The 23151-nt window shown below is 37.1% G+C and overlaps 1 protein-coding gene across 2 annotated transcripts in view; it reads right to left on the bottom strand.

Moving 5' to 3' along the window:
- The window catches only part of LOC128990746 (chloride intracellular channel exc-4-like), a 48611-nt gene extending 36911 nt beyond the window's left edge, over window positions 1-11700 (bottom strand). For both annotated transcript variants that reach the window (XM_054413296.1, XM_054413295.1), the window contains exon 1: window positions 11500-11700. In XM_054413296.1, the coding sequence (XP_054269271.1) occupies window positions 11500-11571 (72 nt within the window). In that variant the 5' untranslated portion in view covers window positions 11572-11700. The remainder of the gene's footprint in view (window positions 1-11499) is intronic.
- Window positions 11701-23151: the final 11451 nt, after the last annotated feature.

The following is a 23151-nucleotide window of genomic DNA, read 5'->3' on the forward strand; positions in this document are numbered from 1 at the left end:
TTTGTTTATGGGAAGGCGTGTATGAAATACAGTAGGCTATATTTACTGCTATAACTATTAAGGGAAGTTATAGATTCCTAGTTTGGTGATGTGCCTTACATGGGATCTCTAAAGTGACTCGCAAATCATAAAGTAATTAGTGGTAAAGTAGACTTAACTAAGCGAAGGAGCCTTCACCATGTGTTACCTAAACCTTATTAGTTGTTGATTTTCGTTGTGTCTAAACACAATGTTCGGGTGTAAAAATCTTAGATAAAAACTTTATAGGTTCTTTGATTTGTGAAAACTTCCTCATTTACACCTAACACTCAGTTTACTACAGGAATCAACTAAAGATGTACCATGTGATTCAAACCAAACCCCCCAAAAACAGTCGCTCAGCGCACAGCGGGGAAGTAAAAGAGAAGGTCCAGCAGAAAGTGAATGCTGCGGAGAAATCCAAAGTCACACAACCGGTTCTCTACCAGATTAATCTCCAGATTTCGTGCAGATCTATTAAAAGAAAGCCGCAACCGCAAGTTCTCTACGATCTATACTGACTCGCAGGAGTGGTCTGACATCTGTCCCTAGCGAACAGCTGTTACGCATCCATGTGTCGCACATAATGAGTGTGGTAATAAATAAACTAAAATGACAGTGATGATGAGACTACTGTAGAATAAATATTCATACATATACAAATGTCGTGCCCGTCTTCCTATCACGTAAACACCACCAAATTAGCTGAATTTTACTAGGAGCTTTGACTCATCAAACTATTATGTGAGATTCCAAAAAAACATTACAACCCGAAACTAGAATACCATGGAAAATATTTTAGCGATTGCGGAATAATTAGACTGTTAAATGAATACATTTAGCTGTCAGTAAAGTTATAATTTGGGTAAATTGTGAATTATTTCGGCTTAGATAGTTATTACTTAACAATATTTAAACATCTTTAGTAACTTGCGTTCTTCACATAACTACCTTTACTGACTCCAGTAAAAATGAAAACTGCTATGTTAGCCGTGCTTATAAATATACATAAAGCGTAATAATCATAAGAACAAAAAATCTGGGATAAATTGAAATAACAATAAAAATAATCTAAGTCTAATATTATTCCTCATGAGTTTGACCAGATTTTTTTCAAGCTAATTGTTGCCAGTTACTAGGTAACGGCCTGTGGTCCCTTAGTTCTTCTACTCCTTAGGTTCGTCAGAAGCACGAAGGAGAGAAAGAATCATCTTGGAAACGTTCAAATACAACAACCTTGATTAATTTGGATTTTTATATTATTTGGACAGCATTAGTGATGGAAATAGTGAGAAAATATAAAAAGATCCCATGACAATTCTAGCAACCCACAATTCTTTTGAAATATAAACCACATAATTAATTGATCCTCATAACCAAACATCTTAACAGAGCCTATTTACATTACTTAAAGAAAACTGGAAAATTCTAAACGTCGAAAGTGTGTGTCACTTCGGTAGGACTTATCAATTGCAAAAACTAATAGAAACGACACCACAAAACAACCATTCAATGAATACCTAATTAACAAAACCCATTGAATTACAACCAATGACGAAGCCAACCGCCAAAGAAACTTGTCATCATCAGCAACTCAGTGGTTAATTGACAAGATAATTGATGTGGCTCTTCTCGTTAGCGCGTATCTTGTGAACATGGACACGAACACGAGCTCGACTATCTCCATGTAGAGCCGTTATCGGCTCTCTTAAAATAGTAGTCACCAACTTCCAGTTTTATAGAAACTAACCCATGGATTTGATCGATCAAATATGAAGAATATTAAGTGGAATTTAATGGAAAGGTGCACAGGTTGAAACAACTCCCTGAAGGATCAAACAAATTTAGCCAACTATATTTGATATTGTGTTGACTGACAAAATCACATTAAAGAGGCCATTCTGTATAGCCTTCCTATGAAATTCACGTAGTATGCCATTCGGGCTCAGGAATGCAGAAGTAGATGAGGTAGGCTAAAGAAAGGCAAGTCCTGGTACAGCGCTAGTGGACTACTACTGAAACGGCATGAAAGAAAAAGGAAAAGTTTGGCTTGGGGTCAGAATCTCAATAGGTACAAGTCGAGTCATCCACCTAGTCTCAGAGGATGACCTCTTCACATGATCAGTTAGACTGGGAGCTAATCCAACATATTACTGAAATGGTCAAATGTAATTGTCACCTGACGAAACAACAGCATATCTTTAGTTTACAGAGACAGAGACGAATCAAAGCATGTGTGGACAATCTGAGGATACTGCAACCCCTCTGCATGATGCTGCAGTACATCAGGTACCTTTGACGAGTAAGGTACCTATTGTAAGTTTGACGAGCTATGAAGCGGGCAATCACCAACACAACTGGTCAAGTCAAAAGTCCACAATGTGGGTGACGTGTCTAGTACCAAAACCGAAATACTTAGCCCCAACAAAAAAGTTAGATAAAAGCTGTGAATTGATATTTGAGCAAACAAATCACGATATTTTGAGTTGAGTAGTGGAATATGGTAATAGGCCTATTAAGTTTGCCCAAATAACTCAGAAAAGTGATCAAACCAAGCATTTCAATGTCAACGAAGACCGATACGTCTATGTTTGTTGGATATGGCTCCCTATGTTTTTTTCAACATGTGTAACCGCGAACATTTAGCACACGCAATGACGGAAGTTCCCACGTGTACAAGACTTGTTCTCGTTGGTGATTCCAGCCAAGTAGGCCGTTACCTCAGAGTTACTCAGCTGTCAGTCACGGCACCAAGTGAGGCTGGACCAGTCCTAGTGCTGGAACGAGGAAAGCGACAACCACAACTGCGAGTTGACATTTTGATCCCGCAGAGAGAGCAGTGAAAGTAGCGTGTGTGACTGTGACCCACACTGGCAATGTCACCCTGTTTACATATCCTGTCAACTCTACGCTCATCAGTGTCCGCTGTCACAACCACTTGGTGACTTTCTCAATGGAATGTTACCTTAATGGAAAGGGTTAGGTTGAGTGGTTTTCGCATGACATCAACACGGACCAGCCTTGTGAAGTTCAAGGTGAACCGGTCTATTTTTACGAGAAGCAGCGAAGACGCTCGCGGCGGTACAGTCATGCTTGTAATTATTGCCAACGTCTTCGGTCCATCGTTCCACCGCTTCTACCTTTTCCCGCGGCAGAATTGGACAAGGAACGGGCGGAGAGCGGAACGTCACTGATGCAGACGGTGCGGTTAGGGAAAGAAAAGTAACACAACGCAAGAAAAATAAAGCGGACTTCGGTGCAAATACTTTAAAACTTTTGAAATACAGTTTCAACATTTTCTTGGACTAGTCAAATAGGGTGTAGAAAGCAAACCTTTAGAGCGATAGTCTAAATCACATTCAATTAATGTTTAGTATTCCTTGGAAACATTGACAATTTGCATACTAAACACGAATGGCAATTCCATTAAATTTTAAATTTAACGTAAAGGATTTTATGAATAATATTTAAATAATCAATGTATCGTAATTATCTGAAGGATTCAGACAGTGTTCCCTAAACTCCTTTTACACCAGGAATAATTCAAGGAAAGCAAAGACTATGTTCATAGGGAACCAAACATATAAAAAACCTTCTCTCAGAGTACACAGGTTGTGAGGGAAAAATTCGTTAAAACAGCTTTGGTCAGAAACCATAGATTGCTACAAAACTTGGTTACATTCAACTTTATCAAGAAACTGTCCGGATAACGTTCGGCACTTTGGTAATACAACCGATTGGGTAACATCAGCATACCGTTGACGTGACAAGAATCTACTACATTATTAATTTCCATTGTCAGCGACCGGAGACAATGTGTTGTAAACGGTGGGAGCGGATTGTGCGAATACTTTCTCCGGTCTGCTGAAAGTGATACTGAGGGAGCGGCGATTGGTGTGGTGGGTGGGGGGGGAGGGGTTCCGTCGACGATCAAAACGCCGCCGCGCCCATCTCCGTGCACCACGCATGCGCAACGCTTTTCAGCACGTTTCATCGCATTATCGCCATAATAAAATGTAGTACCTTCCTTACCACTGACAACTACACTGCAAATGTTATTCCTCATACAATACAATCGTAAAATTGGAAGCATGTTATACAACGTGGGTATAGTTTTTATGCCACTTGAGTTTGAGTGCACAGATGTCGACTCAAATGTCCCTGCATTTTTTCAAACTTAACAGTGTGAGCCAAACCTTTATGGAAATAATGCAAGAGGACAAACAGTTTAGTTTGCAAATAAATCGTTCTATTGGGTCCAAAGTTTTAAAGTTGTTGAAATAACAAGAACAAAAATACTGTAGAGAGTAAATCTCTACCACACATCTACAGGGCATAGGCAAATCTAGGGTCTAAGTTCTCATCCAATCCATTGGTGATAAATCCATGGATCCATTGTCTTATGGAATGCTAATAATTCCATCTCACAGTACTGTCCGTTTTACTAAAAAAAATAAGTCAAGCCAGTTTAATTGATCGTCACAAAAATATGTTTCCTATATCAAGCTAAAAAATGTTTACTTGCATTTTACATATGTATCAGGAGATGATTAGAATGACGTCCACGCCCAATCAAAACAAGCTTAGTATTTTTTAAACTGAAAGTACAACCATACATCAAATAACACTTGTAATAATATGTTTACACTTATACTGTTAGTTTACTCACATACACATAAAAGATGGTAAGTGGTGACCGATTTCGATTGGACACTCCCATAATCATCAGACCCAATAGACAAATTCAAAATTTTAAAATCAGTAACCAGGGACAATAATTGGGAGATTAAGGAGTGATTTACCAGGATATTTACTATTGGATATTATAGTTGTAGTATCCCTTTAAATTAGCCGAATAATAAGATGGCTGAAAAGGATAAACATAGAATGAGTCAACGGATGAAAATTTACTACATTTTTGCTTATCGATACAGCTTCAGTGCACAACACTTTGCAGCGCAATACAAGGATGAGTCATATGCGTGTATTTTTCACATCGATGTCAATATCACCAAGAAATATTTTTGCCAAAATCATAAAAATATACCCATAAACAAGCGTTTTACAGCTTTACAAGCGACATGTAATGCTTACATTGGTTGCACCCTAATGTTGTGGTCAGTTTCTACTCCTTACTCTACCCAACAGGTATTCTTGTTGTTGTAACGTGAGAGGTAGTCACAAGGACCAGTCCGTGGTCACATTCGGGTGTTTTGTTTGTTGTTGCCATTGTCGGAGAGTCAAAGGAGTCAGCTGGAACGTCCATACACAATACATAGTTTGTAGTAACCCGAGGCACAATGATGAATGAACGCCACACACAGCAGCTCCAGTGTCTTCTAACCCATTCTTTTGGCAAATATGATCCACAGACGTATAATTCATTGTTTAAGTTTTCCTCAAGTATGACATCAAGTCATGGTTACTACTATCACAGGGAACTTTCCATAAAATTCTTATCCCTGAAAGTTAGTCATTTATGTACTGTAACTTTATCTCAATCCTCCACTTCGACAACCAAATTGGGTAATTTCACAGTTACTTTGTATCCATCATCACAATTCATTTTTTATCTCTTTCCTTCAAAATAATATCTCTTTTTTTAGAAACAGTTTCAAAAACAAAAATAAATAAATTCCATTTTCCAACCAATTTAGACCAAATTAATTATTTGTTGTCTTTGTTATACTGGTATTTGTTTATTCAATGAATTTATAATACGTGTAAGCTATCTGAAAGGTAAAATGTGTTTCAAATCTTATTTATGAATATTCGTTAAGTTCACTTATACAGTGGGGGCCCTAGAAATTGTTAAGCTCAAGGTGAAGTTCAATAGCGGGCCCCTTATAACAAATAAATACGACTGTGCAGGGCCCCAGGCACCGCCTTGTTCTCCTCTGCTCTTATACGCGAGCTGGGAGTAAGGAAACAACGTCAACTGATTTTACAAGGAGTCAATGTTTCACGCAATTTGGAATACATCTTGGGTGATAGCAGATAGAAAAGTTTAAATGAGTATATACATGATGATCTATTCTACAAATCAATTTCCAAAATGAAGCAAAAAGTTCTAAAAATATTCCACACAGCCAGGTGGTAGAGCCTGTCATGATTCCTTGGTTTCCTTATACGCTGAATTAGTAAACGTGAAAGTGGCGACCTTTGCCCCGCCGTTCTTCTCCTCCTTTCAATCAGCTGTTGCTCTAGTCTTGCATACTCTGCTGAGACTTCCTTTCTTGCCAGCCTGTGCACATGAAGGCTGAGCTTTGCTGGGGAAAACCAGGGTAAAACTGTATCCTTCTAGTTGTTGCAGAAACTGTCAATATGATTTATTACACCCTATCCTAGATTTTAAGAAATACACATAGTTTGAAGATGTTTTTACCCTATCATTAGTTCTTAATGTAACAAAAAAGTTCAAACGATATTTATTTACGCAAAGCGACTTAAAAAATTAAAAATAGGAGTAGGTAAAACACAGGAGACTAATGGTTGAGGCCTATTTAAAAAGGGAAACTAGTTGATGGCCTATTTATTTACAGATAGTAATGATAAGCATGATTTTCTTATTCATCAAGATAATGTAAAATCACATAATCTGCACTGCCTAGTACACACTAATAAACTTTGATCACCAACAACATAATGGATCGATTTTAAAACTGAAATATTGAAGAAATCGCGGAATGATTATGTTTTGGGACATTGGTAAAAGTTTAAGAAAAATAAAGCCATGGAACACGAATATTTTAAAATGAGCATTAAATTAGTACAATATATTTAAATGCACTAAGAATGATCTAGCCCATCTACAGAAAAAAGCTAGGTACTGATTTGTCCCACCCTGGGTCAAAATCTGATACATTGTTTGCTGGTTGCAATGTAAAATTTAAGGGAAACTAGTACATGGTGACTCTATTTAAAAAAAAATTAAAAATATAAGGCTTCCCTAATTTTTTTTGACAAATGGAATCGATCAATTAGGTGTTGAAGTATTTCTTTAGTCCGTAGACCCTTTGCATCTAATAAATATCTAATAAAAAATAATAAAAACTACAGCCATAAGACTTTAATAAAAATAAAATAGTATCAATAAATAAGGTGTTGCAGATACAGAACCTTTGCAAAGCCTCGAGGCTGTCAGATAAAGCAGACTTTTAAACATGTGGTAAGCAATGTAACAACTCAACATCAGGTTCTGATCTGGGGTCAAAACATTTCATGGTGAACAACTGGCAGAACCTGCTTTCCTCAGATGTTGGGAGTGCTATAATCATTTCTCTGTTATCTGCAATAGCAGTTATTATATCGAGTGGCATCCATAAACTGTCCTGGGTCCAATCGATGGTGCTTAGTGAAGAAAACACAAGTACGGTCAGAGCCTAAAAAGTCATCAGAGTTCTGAATTTATATTTACTAAATTAGGAAAACTTTTGGATCAACACAAGACGATGGTGAATGGAGGATAAGGCATAACCCGGAATTAAGATAGTTCGAGAAAAGCGTACAGTCTGGTAGAGATAAGAAGCAGGAGACTTAGATCACAGACTATTCTATAGTCTGTGCTTAGATGGACTGGACACGTAGCCATCAAAGTCCAATGAACAGCGATAGCTAGATTTAGTTTTACTACCTAGCCTATCGAAAAGCTAAGGATATCTCTAACACTGAGCTTCAAGGATGACCTCAAACAAATTTTTAAATGTGATTAAAGTTGATTATAAGTGAGCATAACAGCATACAATGATTACCTAACCTTATTAGTTTTTCAGTAAGTAGGCTACTTACTGAACGGTCAAGGACTTAATTCTAATGTTACCTTACCGTATGTTACTTCACTTCCAACTTAACCAAATCTATCCTAAGCCAGAAAAGTTAGTTTTAATACAAATTTGAAAGGGTTTATAGTAATAGCAAATCGGGAGTGCCGATGGAGACCAGGTCAAGTCCCTTCACACGCACGCACCCCCACAGGTATCCATCGGCAATCCTGTTTTGCTAACACTGTATTTTTTTCTATCCTATTCGAGCTTTAAAATTTTTTACACATTGATGATCTCAAATTTTTAATGGGGTTTTCATTCTGAAGAACTAAATAAAATTTGACTTAATAACATGCATTTAATTCAGTAAATATTTCCTCCACTATTATTTTGTAGGTATTATCAAAAACAAATAAGGGTAATTCCTCTTGGGAGGGTCAATGAATGAATGAGACTTTAATCTAACTGTAGCCTGATAAGGAGTCTGGTGATATCATGAGGCCAAAATGACCTTGGCCCAGGCTGCTTGATTTTCTTAATGACTTATCAACACATTTTATCATGAGGATGTCCAATACAATAGAGTTTTTGGTAGTAACTTTTAGCAAATTTCCCCTGTAGGGTAGAGCTGATTGTAGGTGGTGCAGGAAGACATAATTTTAGTCCCAGGACGAATTTACTTTTTCTGTTTGATCAATTAAGAGACCAAAAAACAAATATTCCTTCAGATTTATATCAGTCTGTAATTTACAATAATCAGATTTTAATTAAATATGGTATGAACATACCGTACTTTTATTCTTAAATGTGTTTGCAAAACAGCACGAACAATGGTAACGGGGTGTTATGGGATAACTTAATTAGTCACACCCCTCTCAAAAACATTATGTTCAATATTATGTTCAAATAATTTTGTATACTCATCGTTTTTTTTGTAGCTTTAGTCCTTTAAAGAATATTCGAACAAGAAAATTCACATTTAAAATTTTCATTCAAAGGATAAGAAACAGTAAAGTAATGGTCGTAGTTTGCTTGTCAATGGACATATTTTTGTCGACTCTGGCTAGTTAATTAATTGTAGGCCTATGCTATAGCCTACTAAGCAACCAAAATTCACTACAGCCTACAAAAAACAGAAACGCAATTTAATTAATTAATTAATGAGGGTTTTGCCTTATATATATTTAGATTCATTATCTTCCCTAATGCGGCAAACCTAGGCCTAGTAGTAGACTCCATCTTATCCGGACCTTTTTTACCCTGACATCAGTTTAATTGGCACTCGGTGCGGCGGGCCCGCGAGCTAGGGGGGCCCACGCATGAGCCTTGACCAGGATTTTTCGGTAAATTTTACCGGGACACGGGCCCGCGATTGTGCGACAGGCTCAGCCACACGGGTCCCCTGTTTTTTATGACGAATTTTTATTCAAACCACCAAGAGCACTAGGACAAGTAGCTTACAACAGCTAAACTGTTACTATTACTTGACCGATCGATATAAACTCTCTACCAACCTAAGTAAAAGAATTGTCAACAGTCGTGCAGGATGTATCAACTGTCGTCCTTGTGTTGCTTAGTCTATGTCTATGTCCTAGCCCCCGGCGGGTCACACCAGAGAGGGCCCTCTGATGCTGAATCAACCAAATGAACTTGAAAATTTTTTTAACGATCAAATCGGCAAATTAACCTAGGTGGCTAGGGCACTAGCTAATAAATAATTATATTCTTCCATTGATACTAAAGAAGGATTTTCATTTAATTTAATTTCTTACTATTAGGAGGCTGCCCTTTAGATTTGTTTACTTCGCACTTTAGATTTGTTTACTTCGAGTCAGGTAAAAAAATGTTACTTACCTATAAGCCTTAGGCCAAATCAAATCGGTTCAAAATCAGTTTGCTTTGAAATGGTTGATTTGTTATAATATAATGTCGATTTTCCAGCCGAGCAGAGCCTGACCTACAAGCTTGGGAGATCAAGCACAAAGTCAGAAAATCAAGCTCGAACCGATTTTTTCAGTAGGCCTAGGTACTCAATACAATAATGCTCAATTAAAAGTAAAAGCTTTTATGTCCGCAAGGATCACTCACGCTCACGAAATTGAAAGATTAGGCCAACGCTTTTGCCGCGATCGCGGATATCGACGAGAACATTTCCCCGCAGGTGACGATGACAATGTCTCCGCGACCGCAGGAGATGTTCAATATTTTACCGCGATTGCAGAAGACGATAATGACGTTTCATTTTCAGCGAGAGATATACCTACCTAGGATTCTGCCGGGATTGCGGAAAAAATTATTTCCATCATTGACGGGTCGCGGGAGATATTAGGCCGTGATATTAGATTGGGCCGTTAACGCGGGAGACGATGATATTGCTATATGGTGATGTCATAGGTTTGGTTACATTTGCAATCACGGTAGACTATGATAATGTTTCTCCCATGACTACGGGAAGTATTCACGATTTTGACGCGATCATGGAAGACGAAGATGACGCCTCAGGAGATGCCTTGTCAAGTTTATTGCAAAAATGCAAGTTAAGGCGGTAATACATGTAAACATGTTTTTAAAGATTATTGGGAGAGGGGGGCCCGGCAAACAAACTTGCGGGGAGGCCCGCGGGCTCTTATCGCTGCCACTGCCCACATAATCACGCGTTGGTACCATGGCGTGGGTGGAAGGAATTACTGTACAACGGACAACATGACGAAACATCTAGAGAAGGATGAGAATGGCTCGTAACATCTTATCGGGGGTTACGAGAACTTTCTTTACAGTGGCTCTATAAGTTACCATGGACCTTACCTCTCTATAACTTAAGCCTATGCTATATCTTGTTGTAGAGAGGGGGGTAGTATTTTGGTAGAAATGTAAGTTATTCCAGATAAGAGGAAACTGGCGTGGACACCAGCTATTGTATTGTGAAACAAATAGGCCTACAACTGAACCAAGAAAATCTTCCACTTAAGGAGGTTGAGTTATCATAGATAGGAGGAGGTAATCTTTAGGCATTAGCCTACCTTATAAGCAATTGAATATTTGAAAGTTAACTGGTCACAACTAAGTAATCGGCTATCAAGGGAAGCACCATCAGGCTGTAAATTATATAAATATTAAAGCCATTATATGTTAATGATACCGTAACCCAATATGATGATGGAAGGAACAAGATCAAAAACGTTTTGGGGCGTAGAATTTATTTTTCAAGCTTTCTGCACTCAATTCTGGTATATCCTAGAAGTTATTTCAGGCTGGAATCGATATGATAGGCAGGATGTGTTCTTTTCCAACTAAGAAGAGCAGATGAGATGAGATGTAGGCCAATCATCATATCTGAGTAACTTATGGCTATCATGGTAGCTTTGAGTGTACCTGAAATCTATGATGGTAGGGCCTACCTAATTTATGGAAGTGTCTACATGGAACGTATTATTGAACGTCACTACCATAAAGCCTACAAGTGATGAACAACTTCGATTCTCCATAGCCATTAAACCTAGGCTACATCATGTCTAATAAAGCTTAAAAAATTATTATTAACACCGTCTAACGATACGATTGTACATCTTTATAAGTAGACTAGGCTGCTAGTAAATGCAGCTATTGATACCATTATTGCTAGTAAAGGTAACTGACTATCACATGATAAGTGTTCATTCGCAAAACTTGGCTGTAACGCCTCCAGTTTACTTTTATTGCTTATTAAAATACAACTCACCTTAATAATAAGTTCAATTTCGGGAACATCACCGTTTTCCTCGTTGCCGTTTTGATGGTGATCCTCTGACATTTTGAATTGCAATAAAATAAAAGCACTAAATACACAACGTCACCGACAGAATCCGTTTACAAGTTTATGTTTGACGTTAGCTATTCGGAAGCCGAAGCGCACAAAACACAGACAGAACGACAGAACTCACAGAACAGAACGAGCGTAGAAGAAAGCAAGAACAAGAACTACTCAAAATCAGGAGCAACTAAAGTGGAGAGAGAAGTAAAACTTTCGACAACGGAGAGGCAAAGGGATAACATCAGAGACCTCTAAGTAATTTTTATAAATGTATATAATGTTATGACAAAAACCCTTTTTGAAAATAACTGTAATAGTATGTTTTATCTATGCTGTAATCTACAATGATAATGATCTACTTATATGTCTTAATTTTCCCTAATTGAGAGCTTTCTTCTACACTGTTAAATATTTCAATTTAATTCTTTCACTATTCAACAATCGATAAGCTAAAAAGTCCCTTTCGAAAACAAACGAAATTAATGATCCATAAAAAATAAGAAGAATTGAAAAATCTACAGTTAATTTGGTCCTTAGGCCTAAACACACAGGGATAGCACCCTTCTGTGGAATCCAACCTGGGAACTGAACAACTGAGATGAGGCAGTGGCGGATCCAGGATAGGCCAAAAGGGGGGTGGCTAGGCGTTTGGGGGGGGGGGGGTGAAAACACTATAGGGGCCTGGGGGTCCTCCCCCAGAAAATATTCAAAATGTAAGTGTAAAATGACACATTTTTAGGTAGTTTTTAACTGTTTATTAACCACAGTTTAGTGGAAAAAAGCTATGGTTTGACTCAAGAATATTGACTAAAAAATAAAAGAATTTTGAAGATAACCTTTTGTTTCAAGTACGGAATCTACATCGATTTCCCTTTTCTTATAAATATCAGCCAGTGCAATTCTGTTCAATCGGTCTTCGGTCATGGTTGACCTGAGATAAGTTTTTATTCTTCTCAGTGAAGATTACCCATTTTATCTAGTGTAAATTGGACAGCCAAGGGGGGTCTACAGCCCCCACTAGGTAAATCCGTCACTGGGTGAGGTCATTACAGTAATGACAGGGACACGCAAATGTACCAACCCAACGAGACAATGTGCCTCCAAAAAGGGCCGATTTACCGAATAGGCACGGTAGGCACGTGCCTAGGGCGCGAGGCAATTGTCATTTTTAGGGGGCGCCAAAAAATTGGAAAATAACAAAAATTGTGGCTGTATTTGCACGCGATCGCGGTAAACTGATAATCCCTCGCGGCCGTGTAGACATCTTAACAGTCTCCCGCAATTGTGGCTAGATGTTAATTTTTTCTGTGGTTGTGTATACGTCATCATCGTCCGTCTCCCGCGATCACGGCAAAATTCTGACTATTTTCGGCGGACGTGTGGACAGCATAATTGTCGTCTTCCTTGATCGCGGCAATATATGAACACATCCCGCGGTCGTGAGGAGATTATCACCGTCTACCGCGAATGAAGCAAAATTCTAATCTTTTCCCGGGGTTGTGTGGACATTATCATCTTCTTGCGTGATCACGATAAAATTCTGATAATCCCTCACAGCCATGAAGACATCATCGCCTCCCGCGGTCGTGAGGCATTGTGATCCCCTCCCACCATTGTGGCAAATGGTACTCATCTCCCGCGGTCGTTTGGTGGTCTTCGTCGTCTTTTGCGAATGAGGCCAAATTCTGATCTTTCCTGTGGTGGAGTGGACATTAACATCGTCTTACGTGATCGCGGTAAAATTCTGATCATCCCTCGCAGCCGTGTAGAGTAGCCATCATTATTGTAACTCCCACGATCCTGTAGACATCGTAATCGTCTCCCGCTGTCGTGAAGACATCGTAATCGTCTCCCGCGATTACGGCAAAGTGTTAATAATATCCTGCAGTCATGTGGAGATCATTATCGTCTTCCCCGATTGTGGCAAATTTCTGACGGTTTCCCGTGGTTGTGTGGACATTATCTTCGTCTTATGTGATCGCGGCAATATTCCGATCATCCATCGCGGCTCTGTATATCTTATTATCGTTTTGCGCGATTGCGGTAAAATCATGATCATATCCCGCGGTCGTTTAGACATTATCATCGTGTCATGCGATCGCGGCAATATTCTGACCATCCTTCACGGCTCTGTAGATCTCATTATCATATTGCGCGATCGCGGTAAATCATGATCATATCCCGCGGTCGTGTAGACATTATCATAGTCTCTCATGCGATCGCGGCAAAGTTCTGATCATCCCTCGCGGCCTTGTGGAGACATATTATCGTTTCCCGTGGTCACGGAAACGTCGCTGTTGTCATGCGCCATTGCGGTAAATTGACAATCCCAGGTAGAAATACAAAATTCACGCATAATTCCGGGTTAAAAAAATTCACGCTTAATTCCCAGATTTCCCGGTTGGTAGTCGCCCTGTTATATATATTGCAAAGGGGCGCTGGTATTTTAGTTGTGCCTAGGGCGCTGACATAGTCAAAAACGGGCCTGAAAAAGAAGAAGTTGATGGGACGAGTTGACGTGGTGGCACTTTGACAGGACCGTGCACCGACTTCTAACTGAGGTGGCAGGTTGTTGGGGTGGCTTCCTGTCATTATCGTGCGTGGTGGTGGCTGGTTGACTGGAGCGTTTCTAACCTCATAGAAACAAAATTTCGTCGACACTAACCTCCAGTGTCACCGGACATGGACTAGACACGAAATAGTCCACTAGACACTAGAACGAAAAAAGACTAGAACGAAAAAAGACTAGACACGAAAAACGAGCTTCGAAATTTAAAATGGGATGGGAAGTCTTGTAACACAAGTTAGTGTGTGTTTTATCTGTTGTAATTAGACTTCCCATTCCAGAGTAAATTTTGAAGCTCGTTTTTCGGGTCAAGTTCATGCCCGATGACACTGGTGGTTAGTGTCGACGAAATTTTGTTTCTATTATTTTAGAGTTAATTTGATGATTTGTGCTTTACTGTCTGGTTATACAGGGTGGCTGAAAAGTAACTTACACCCCCCTTAACTTTTCAACCATTTGAGATATTTGAAATCTGTTTGCGGCAACCTTCTTAGATGTAATGCGCTACAATAATTATGGTAAATTTCCAAAATTTTGCCATTTAGGGGTAGTGGGGGTAGGAGGGGTTGGCTAAAATTTTCAAAAAGCAAGTATAGTCGAGTTTTGTATCATTTTACAGGTCTTGACGAAACATAACAATTAACATAAAGGCAATAGAAATCGGACTATTAACAACAAAATGGCAGCTGGTGACACTGGTGGTTAGTGTCGACGAAATTTTGTTTCTATTATTTTAGAGTTAATTTGATGATTTGTAGTTTACTGTTTGGTTATACAGGGTGGCTGAAAAGTTAGTAGCTTACACCCCCCTTAACTTTTAAACCATTTGAGATATTTGAAATCTTTTTGCGGCAACCTCCTTAGATATAAGGGGCTACAATAATTATGGTCAATTTCAAAAAAATTGCCATTTAGGGGTAGCGGGGGTCCAGGCTCCAGAGGGTGGCTAAAATTAAAAAAAAAAAACAAGTATAGTCAAGTTTGGTATAATTTTACAGGTCTTGACGAAACATAACAATTAATTAACATAAAGCAAATAGAAATCGGACTATTAATAACAAAATGGCAGCTAAAAATGATTAAGACAATGGTTATTAAACATTATTTTGAACTGCCATTTTGTTATTAATTATCCGATTTCTATTTTATTAAGGTTAATTGTTATGTTTTGTCAAGACCTGTAAAATGATATCAAACTCGCTATACTTGCTGTTTGAAAATTTTGAGCTACCCCCTACCCCCGCTAATTAAGTTTTCAAAACTGATCATAATTATTATTGTAGCCCTTTATATATTAAACAAGTTTTTGCAAACCGATTTCAAATATATCAAATAGTTAAAAAGTTAAAGGGGGTGGAAGTTAATTTTCAGCCACCCTCGTGGTTATTTGGATTTGAAACGTTTTAGGGCTTTATTTCGTTATTAGTGGGTCGATTTGGGCTTTCTTCTTGTCAACTGTTATGTTTCGTCAAGACCTGTAAAATGATACCAAACTCGAATATACTTGTAATTTGAAAATTTTGAGCTACCCCCTACCTCCATTGAAGGGCAGAATTTTCAAAATCGACCATAGTAATTTTGTAGCCCTTCATATCTAAGAAGGTTGCCGCAAACAGATTTCAAATATCTCAAATGGTTGAAAAGTTAAGGGGGGGGGGGGGTGTAAGTTACTTTTCAGCCACCCTGTACTGTATAGCTAGAGGATGAGTTATTGTTTATAATTATGTCGTTTTATTTTGTTAAACGGGGGTTTTGACTGAAACAACAAGATACAAATCGTAAACAAAACACGACATTTGTAGTGCACCGGACAGAACTAACGATAAAATTGGTTTCAGCTGTTCCATAAGTATGGGAAATCTACTAAGGGCGTATGTTTTATCCGTCTTCACGAGTAGACTGGAGAGATATTCTTACATGAGTCCAACGAACCAAACCCCTAAAACAATCAGTGTTTTCTTGTAATTGAAGCTAATAAAACTGTTATTGCGAAACAATAATTGGACACTTAACCACACAGCTGCAGTTGAAATATATCCAGGGGCTGAGATTTGGAACCCTTCTTGATTGAACTTTTACTGGACAAGGGGAACAGAACATCTGCGTCCTGGGGTGGGCTTCCAGTAAATGTTATTTTCCAAATCCAAAGATTTTGTAGATTTGTATGTCTTCTAACCTGTAAAGCAAATGGTGGTGAAAGGCCACAAACACATTAAAAGATTTGTTATTATGACTATACAGTTCTGTTTTGTTCAGGATAAAACACAAATTTAAAACATTATTCAGACAGTTACTGATCACCATGCCTTACACTAGACTTAACTGGCATTATTTGACACTTATTAGACAACTAATTTGTGTTATGCTTTAGCTATGGAAACGGGAGGTTTAGAAGCGTATGTTTCATAGCACAGCGGATAAGAAAGGGAGATGGTTCTCGGATCTGAGAACTCAGTAACCGATATATACAGTATTTATGCATTTGAACGGATTGTGTTTTTGGCCTCTGGAGACCTCACAATGATGAAGAAAGTTGGTCTCTGATTTAAGTTTCACCATGAGACATACAGTAATAGCTTATTCCCTGGGAAATTCGCCAAAAATATAGTAATCCAATATAAGTGATTCCATATAAAAGTTTTAAAATTGTTGTACATTCCTGTTGAGTATGTCCTGATTACAACAAATTTTCATACTATTGTTAAGACTGTAGTTTTTGTTTATAAATATTTTTCAATCCTGACTTTAGACAACACAACATTTTTTTACTACAGTCAAACATACAACAAAGATAGATAATATAAAGAAGAAGACCAAACATAGATATCACTGCATGGGTAGTGACAATGTGATATCTATCCCAATATCCCCCAGTAGTCTACCGTAGGGGGGAAGCCCAGGGGACATTTTGTGTCCTGAGTCCATTTGTCTACTTCAGTGACAGAAACACTCCTCTAAAGTGGTTGGAATTGAATCCCTTTTAAAGTTTTGTTATCACGGTAGAATTTGAAATGGTTTTCAGACTGTAACCTGAGGTAAACAAATTGCCAAAAGTCAGATTCAAAGAATTTGTTTAAATTGTTACGAGCTGGTGGCCCGTCCTACGTACGGGAATCGAGTTGTCAACTAAAACGGAATAATTCAGAACATCTAGTTTACACGCATAGACACAAGTTCTGGCAGTTTTAATGGGGAAGATCACCTTATAAACAAATGTAACGTGACCACCTATTTATTCCATTCGAATATGGACCTAAAATATGGTGATATGCATTTTAAATCCGATAATTTTACCATAAAACAGCATTTGTGTCGATTTGAAAAATCTTGAAGTGAGATTGGCGACCGATTCACACTGGTTTTGAGTAGAGTAGCTACATGCCACCTCCAATTGCATACTGTACTACTTATGTACTTACCGTACATTATCTTACCTCCGTGACCACTGAAACTTTCATGAGGATTCTCTTCTATCACCTGCCTCTTCAAAATTTAGATCCCAGTCTGAGGATGCATTTCATAACTTGATTTTTCCCGTCTATCGTGTGGTACTCCTTGGAATATACTTTTTAAAAGTTTATGCACAGCCTGTCCATCCAAGCTTTACCTACTTCTGGAAAGCATCCCTATATTTGGGTGTTAACACATTTCTCTTAGCTCTCTGTTCTGTTTTATTTCGACCTCCGGGCCGTTATCTTGAACTGGTCTGTATATTTTCTCTGCACTTTATTATCTAACCCAGCATTAAGGTTTTTCGGTTCTTTGGTCAGTGCCCAAGTTTCTGAATCATCAGCACTACGGGGAAAGTTGGTATCGTATGAGTCGACTTTGGTTTCTGCTGCACCCTGCAGTTTATTTGACAGTTTTATAGAGACCTACTACATCGATTGACGCTTTCATTACTAACCAAAATTTTAGTATGCCGACATACTCACATTCAAACATACAGAAAAAGAAGTATCAACACGTAAACCACTTATATCTTAAACAATTAAGCGATAAACTGCTGAAAAGATATTTCCCAAATATGAGTTGAAATTTGCAATGCATAAACTTTACTTTACGACAAAACTTGATTAAACGCAAGTGTTTGAGATGTTTAGTTCAAAATAACACATTTCCTGATAACGCAGATCCTTCACAGTAGGGGAAAACTACCTACATTTTAAAGTGAAATAGTATGTAGGCAAACACTAACGAACAATATGTTTGTAAACAAACAACTCCTAACATAAACATTTCAATGACAGTTATAAACCAGCTGTTAGTTAAACCTGCATTGAAAATACAGTACTTTAAATTGCTAGCGTCGGCTGCTAGACTTTTTAAAAATTAAAACTTAATTTAAAAAAAAACTGAAACCCTAAACTAAAATTATGGCTTCGACATTCCCTAGTTCTCAAAATTATCTTTCTTTCAATACAAAAATCATGAAAATCCGTCAAGTGGTTGATTCAGAATCGTGAAATAAAAAAACCCTGTTTCGTTTTAATATTATAGATATGAATAATTTTCAAGATTTATTACTAATTGGGTTTTTAGGCTGCCTCATTGTAAAAATTATTAAATAGTTTTATTAGTAGAGTAAACCGGCAAAAAGTGATTTTCAATTACGATTTCTAATTCATTATTTCCTCAAGTTTTTTTTAACATATAGTAAAAAGTTACATAGATTAATAACACATAGAATCCAGAGCCTAGACGTATAGTAGCTATAAAACGGGTAGGTTGAAATAAATTTATCCTATGATGTCTTCTATGTGGGCAAAGTTATTATGTCACATTTGACTTTTATCAGTAATGCTGTCTACTGAAGAAGAATCGTGAAATAATGTGTAAAATAATTCCGTACTAGAACTAGCGTCCTAGGATGTAAAGGTGGGACAGAAAAAAACTAAAATTGTGAAAAACAGTAAGAATCCCATGGAATTATTTTCCACATTATGGGCCTTATTGAGTGGTTCATTACAATGAAACCAATGTAGGTGTAAAACTGTTTCTATGGAACAAAATAACATCATTACGTATGTAACTATATCGATATGTTACTCTATTAATAAAATAACAGACTGTATTAGACTCTCTCCAACTCTCGTTTACATTATACTGCTATTTGACAATACAAATTTGAAGGCAAAATTAGTATTTTTTGGGTAAATAGTTGTAAAAAAAGTAAAAGTGGTCTTCTTTCTATTAATCTTACCCCCTCCACCAAATATACAACAACTCAAAGGTCAAGAGAAAAAACTCATCCCTTATCCATTTTTATGTTTAATACTTTATTGATTTTCTTAAATATTTTACCTACAGAATGTACCAAATGCGTACACAATATTTAAGGACTAGATAATGGGCCCACCAATACTTTGCTCAGGGGAAGTATGGAAGGAAGGTATTTGTTCAAGAAGGGATGAACTGTTAGCCTGATGACAGTCACTTGTAGATGGGGTAAACTTTATGGCACTTTATAAATCAAGTTTGCAGGTTTCCTAGGGTGAATATTACTAAGCTTTCCCTGTAGGGAGGGGAATTGGGAGTTCAAATATCCATTAGAATAAAAGTATGCCCACTTAACCTTGGCCAAAAGAATATTTTAACATAAGAGAGTTTGATGTATGAAGAGTTGAAATTTTCATGTGAGGTCCTTCAAGCAGGATTTCGAATATCTAGAAAAAAATATGTAAAAATTGGAACTAGCTGTTTCTTAAGAGAGAAAACAATGAATGTTGTGCAAATAAATAATTTTACAAGTATTTCATTCCATAAAGCCATAATGTGATAAGAATGGTAACATTTGTAGGCAGCGTTATAGAGATAGTTTCATATATCTTTCTTGAACGCCCTCAGATATGTGCCTCGCTTTCTTAATGGGTGAGTTTATGACTTAAATGTCGCCATTAGATCTGAAATATCTGGACGGGAAGAGTACAAAAGTGTGGCGTTAGTGCCTAGGGTAAGAAATAAAAGATCTACTTATCGGTACTACTACTACCTATTTCTCTTGCGTTACTATTATGTGTGTGGCATAGATAATGACTGTGAAAAGTATACCGTTTTACCATTATTTTAATAAACGAAAAATTCAAATTCCTATGAAGATTTATTTCATTGATACATACACACTTGGCAGACGTAATATGGGTTAATATAGTAAAGTACTAAAAGGAAATAATAGGCTATAATTTTCATCATGAATCGTATTAAAAATGTACGTTAAAAATAAAATGATGGAAATAGTTGTACCAGTGTACATTCAAACTAACCTTTGGACTATAAAATATTATAAATTTGAATGCATTGACTCCAATAAGGGCTTCATCAAGATTTGTTTCACGTTCCTTAACTTTAATAATACATTGAGAAAATCTGAACTTAGTGTAGTGAATAATAAATCCAGAAAGTTGGGGTTTAACGAGTTCACACTGCTTGAACACAAGTTGCCAACAATTTAAACACGTTCAAAGAACGAGCAGAACTTAATTTCGAAATAAACTTCCACCTGTTTTCATACCCGAGAATATAGTTGCTAAATGATATGCTTACATTCTACATAGCTATAATCGTATTTATAGTGGAATACAAGTACATGTATAAGATAGTCTTTTAATATTTCTATCGAATAATATATCGTAGTTTTCAGAAGTGTTACTTTACGTTTTCTTAAAGGGAATTATAACACTTTAGTATATAGACCCTTATTGCTGCCCAAACTGTTAAATCTAATTATGAGTTTGGATAAAAGTGGGCAGTGATTCTTGATATTGATAAAATAACACCAAAATGTTAGAGCTGTCACAACAATGTAGGCACTTTAAGTAGATAATTAAGTGCAGGAGTTAATATTGAATTAGGTAGGTACTCATTCAAAATACAAAGCTTACTGATGTTTTGATGAAATATATTTTTCTTAAACATGTCATATACTGTATTAGTCGATGTAACGATTCCTTATAAGTAATAATGCAATCTCAAAGTTTGGGTTTACAAATCAGATTAAACTGACCAGGGATTTATAGGGACCAGGCTCTAACAATAATCCTCTTAGCATCACAATAACTATCCTGGCCCTCTCAGATGTATCTAAGGCATTATAGTTACTGTATACTTTCCATCTCCATCTGACTAAAGGGTGTCGGATTGTACTTGTTGTAAACTAAATCACTTATGAACACTATTAGGTTAGAAATGTATTACATATGCCTCGCTTGAACCAGGGGGGTTTAGGCTTCTAAGTTACTTATCTTTTAGAGAATCAAGTATATTATTTTTCCAATCCCACCAAGCCCGTATATTGAAAGGTGTCCATCTGATGACCATCATCAGTCCCAGTCCAATATGAAGGTTGAAGGTCCACAGTCCAGTGTAAAGTTATAAAACTCGTCCCCGTCTTCGCCATGTGTCGCCGTCACCTGTACTTCATCTCTACATTCGGGATATTGTTTTCGTTTTGTTTTCATTATTAGGAAGGTGTAGTTCAATTAGGTTCAATTTTTAGGCTACTATTTTTTCCTGACATTTAAAACTTTCAGGCAATAGAAATGTTGAAATATTGCTGAAATCCAATCCTTTGTGAACATACACTTTACTATGATTATCAATTTGTATTTTGATAATTTTTTGAATAACTTATACGGGAAAAATTATGTTACAGCATTAATAATCTACACATATTGAATTGACTACCTATACTATTGACGAAAAAAGATCATCTTCTCGTCATTTTTCCAACACGACTCTGTAAAATAGACTTCTTCTAGCAATAGGACAGTAAGTCGAGATACATGTAAATTTATAATACGATGAAATGTACAGTAAGAAAAATGCAAGTTAAATCATTACAATGTACTTAACATTGTTATAAAAACATCTCCAAATGTATTGCAACTACAGAATCATAGACTGTTGAATCAAATCCAGTATTCCAAAATCCTTAAATGTAGAAACAAAATTAACGATTTAGGTAATTAGCTATTGATTGTATCAAAGCTACTTTGTGCATGTTTAAGATAAAGAGCTTTACAAACATGTTAAACTAACTAAACTTTGTGAATTAAATGTTACTTTCACAATCGATCCAGGTAGTTTATCTTGATGTCTGTGCAGGATTGTCTTTAACAGATTGAAAATCAGTTGAATTTATTCAATATTATTCATGTTGTATTATAGTGAAGTAATGTCAAGGAAAAATCTTTTGATAGGCACTCAACAAAAACCGCAAGTTGTTGATTCATGTTTTTATTTTTGGAATGATTAAAATTTATTTCGTTACTATATGCTGTAACGTTTTGCCTTGTAATACTAAACCATTACTTAAATACGTTGTCGAACGGTCTGACTATCTTTGTTAGAGCTTCATATTTGTGTGACCAGGATAAAAAAAATACTATCCTACTTTACTACTTTAAACTGAAATAGTGACCTGATAGAGCCATACCTACGGATAGTTCTCATCCAACCCATAATAGTTTACAAGGAATTATGTTAAATCCATGGTCAATCCATAATTCACGTGGGCTAATTTTTGAAAGATATACAATCACTAAACGGTAACGAAATCGTGAAATGAATATTTGACATGCGTTTATGTTAGAGCCAGAGCTCGTAAAGCTGGGTTTCCTAGGCGCGGAATCGGTGAGCGGAGAGAGGAACGCGGAGAGCGGAGAAGAGATTAACATGGTGTTCCGCTCCGCTTCTAGGAAATCAGTAATAAATTTTGACCTGTCTAAAGCATTTGATATGGTTGATCACCCTACTCTTCTGGAAAAGCTTTACCGTCTTGGAGTACGGGGCTTAGCTCACGAATGGGTGTCATCCTTTCTTCAAGGAAGAACTCAATCAGTCCGGATACCCTTTGTTGACTCCCAAGGAATTCGTAATCAATCATGCTACCTCTGCTTCGTCTGTTGTTATTCGGGGTGTTCCCCAGGGTTCTATCATCGGCCCAATCCTGTTTTTGCTCTTCATTAATGACCTGCCTTCTTTTGTATCAAATAATCCAAGTTCAAATGTAGATG

The sequence above is a fragment of the Macrosteles quadrilineatus genome, unplaced genomic scaffold, assembly GCF_028750875.1.
Source record: "Macrosteles quadrilineatus isolate MER2022 unplaced genomic scaffold, UCM_ALF_1.0 Scaffold_3__2_contigs__length_128488019, whole genome shotgun sequence".
In the NCBI taxonomy this organism is placed as follows: domain Eukaryota; kingdom Metazoa; phylum Arthropoda; class Insecta; order Hemiptera; family Cicadellidae; genus Macrosteles; species Macrosteles quadrilineatus.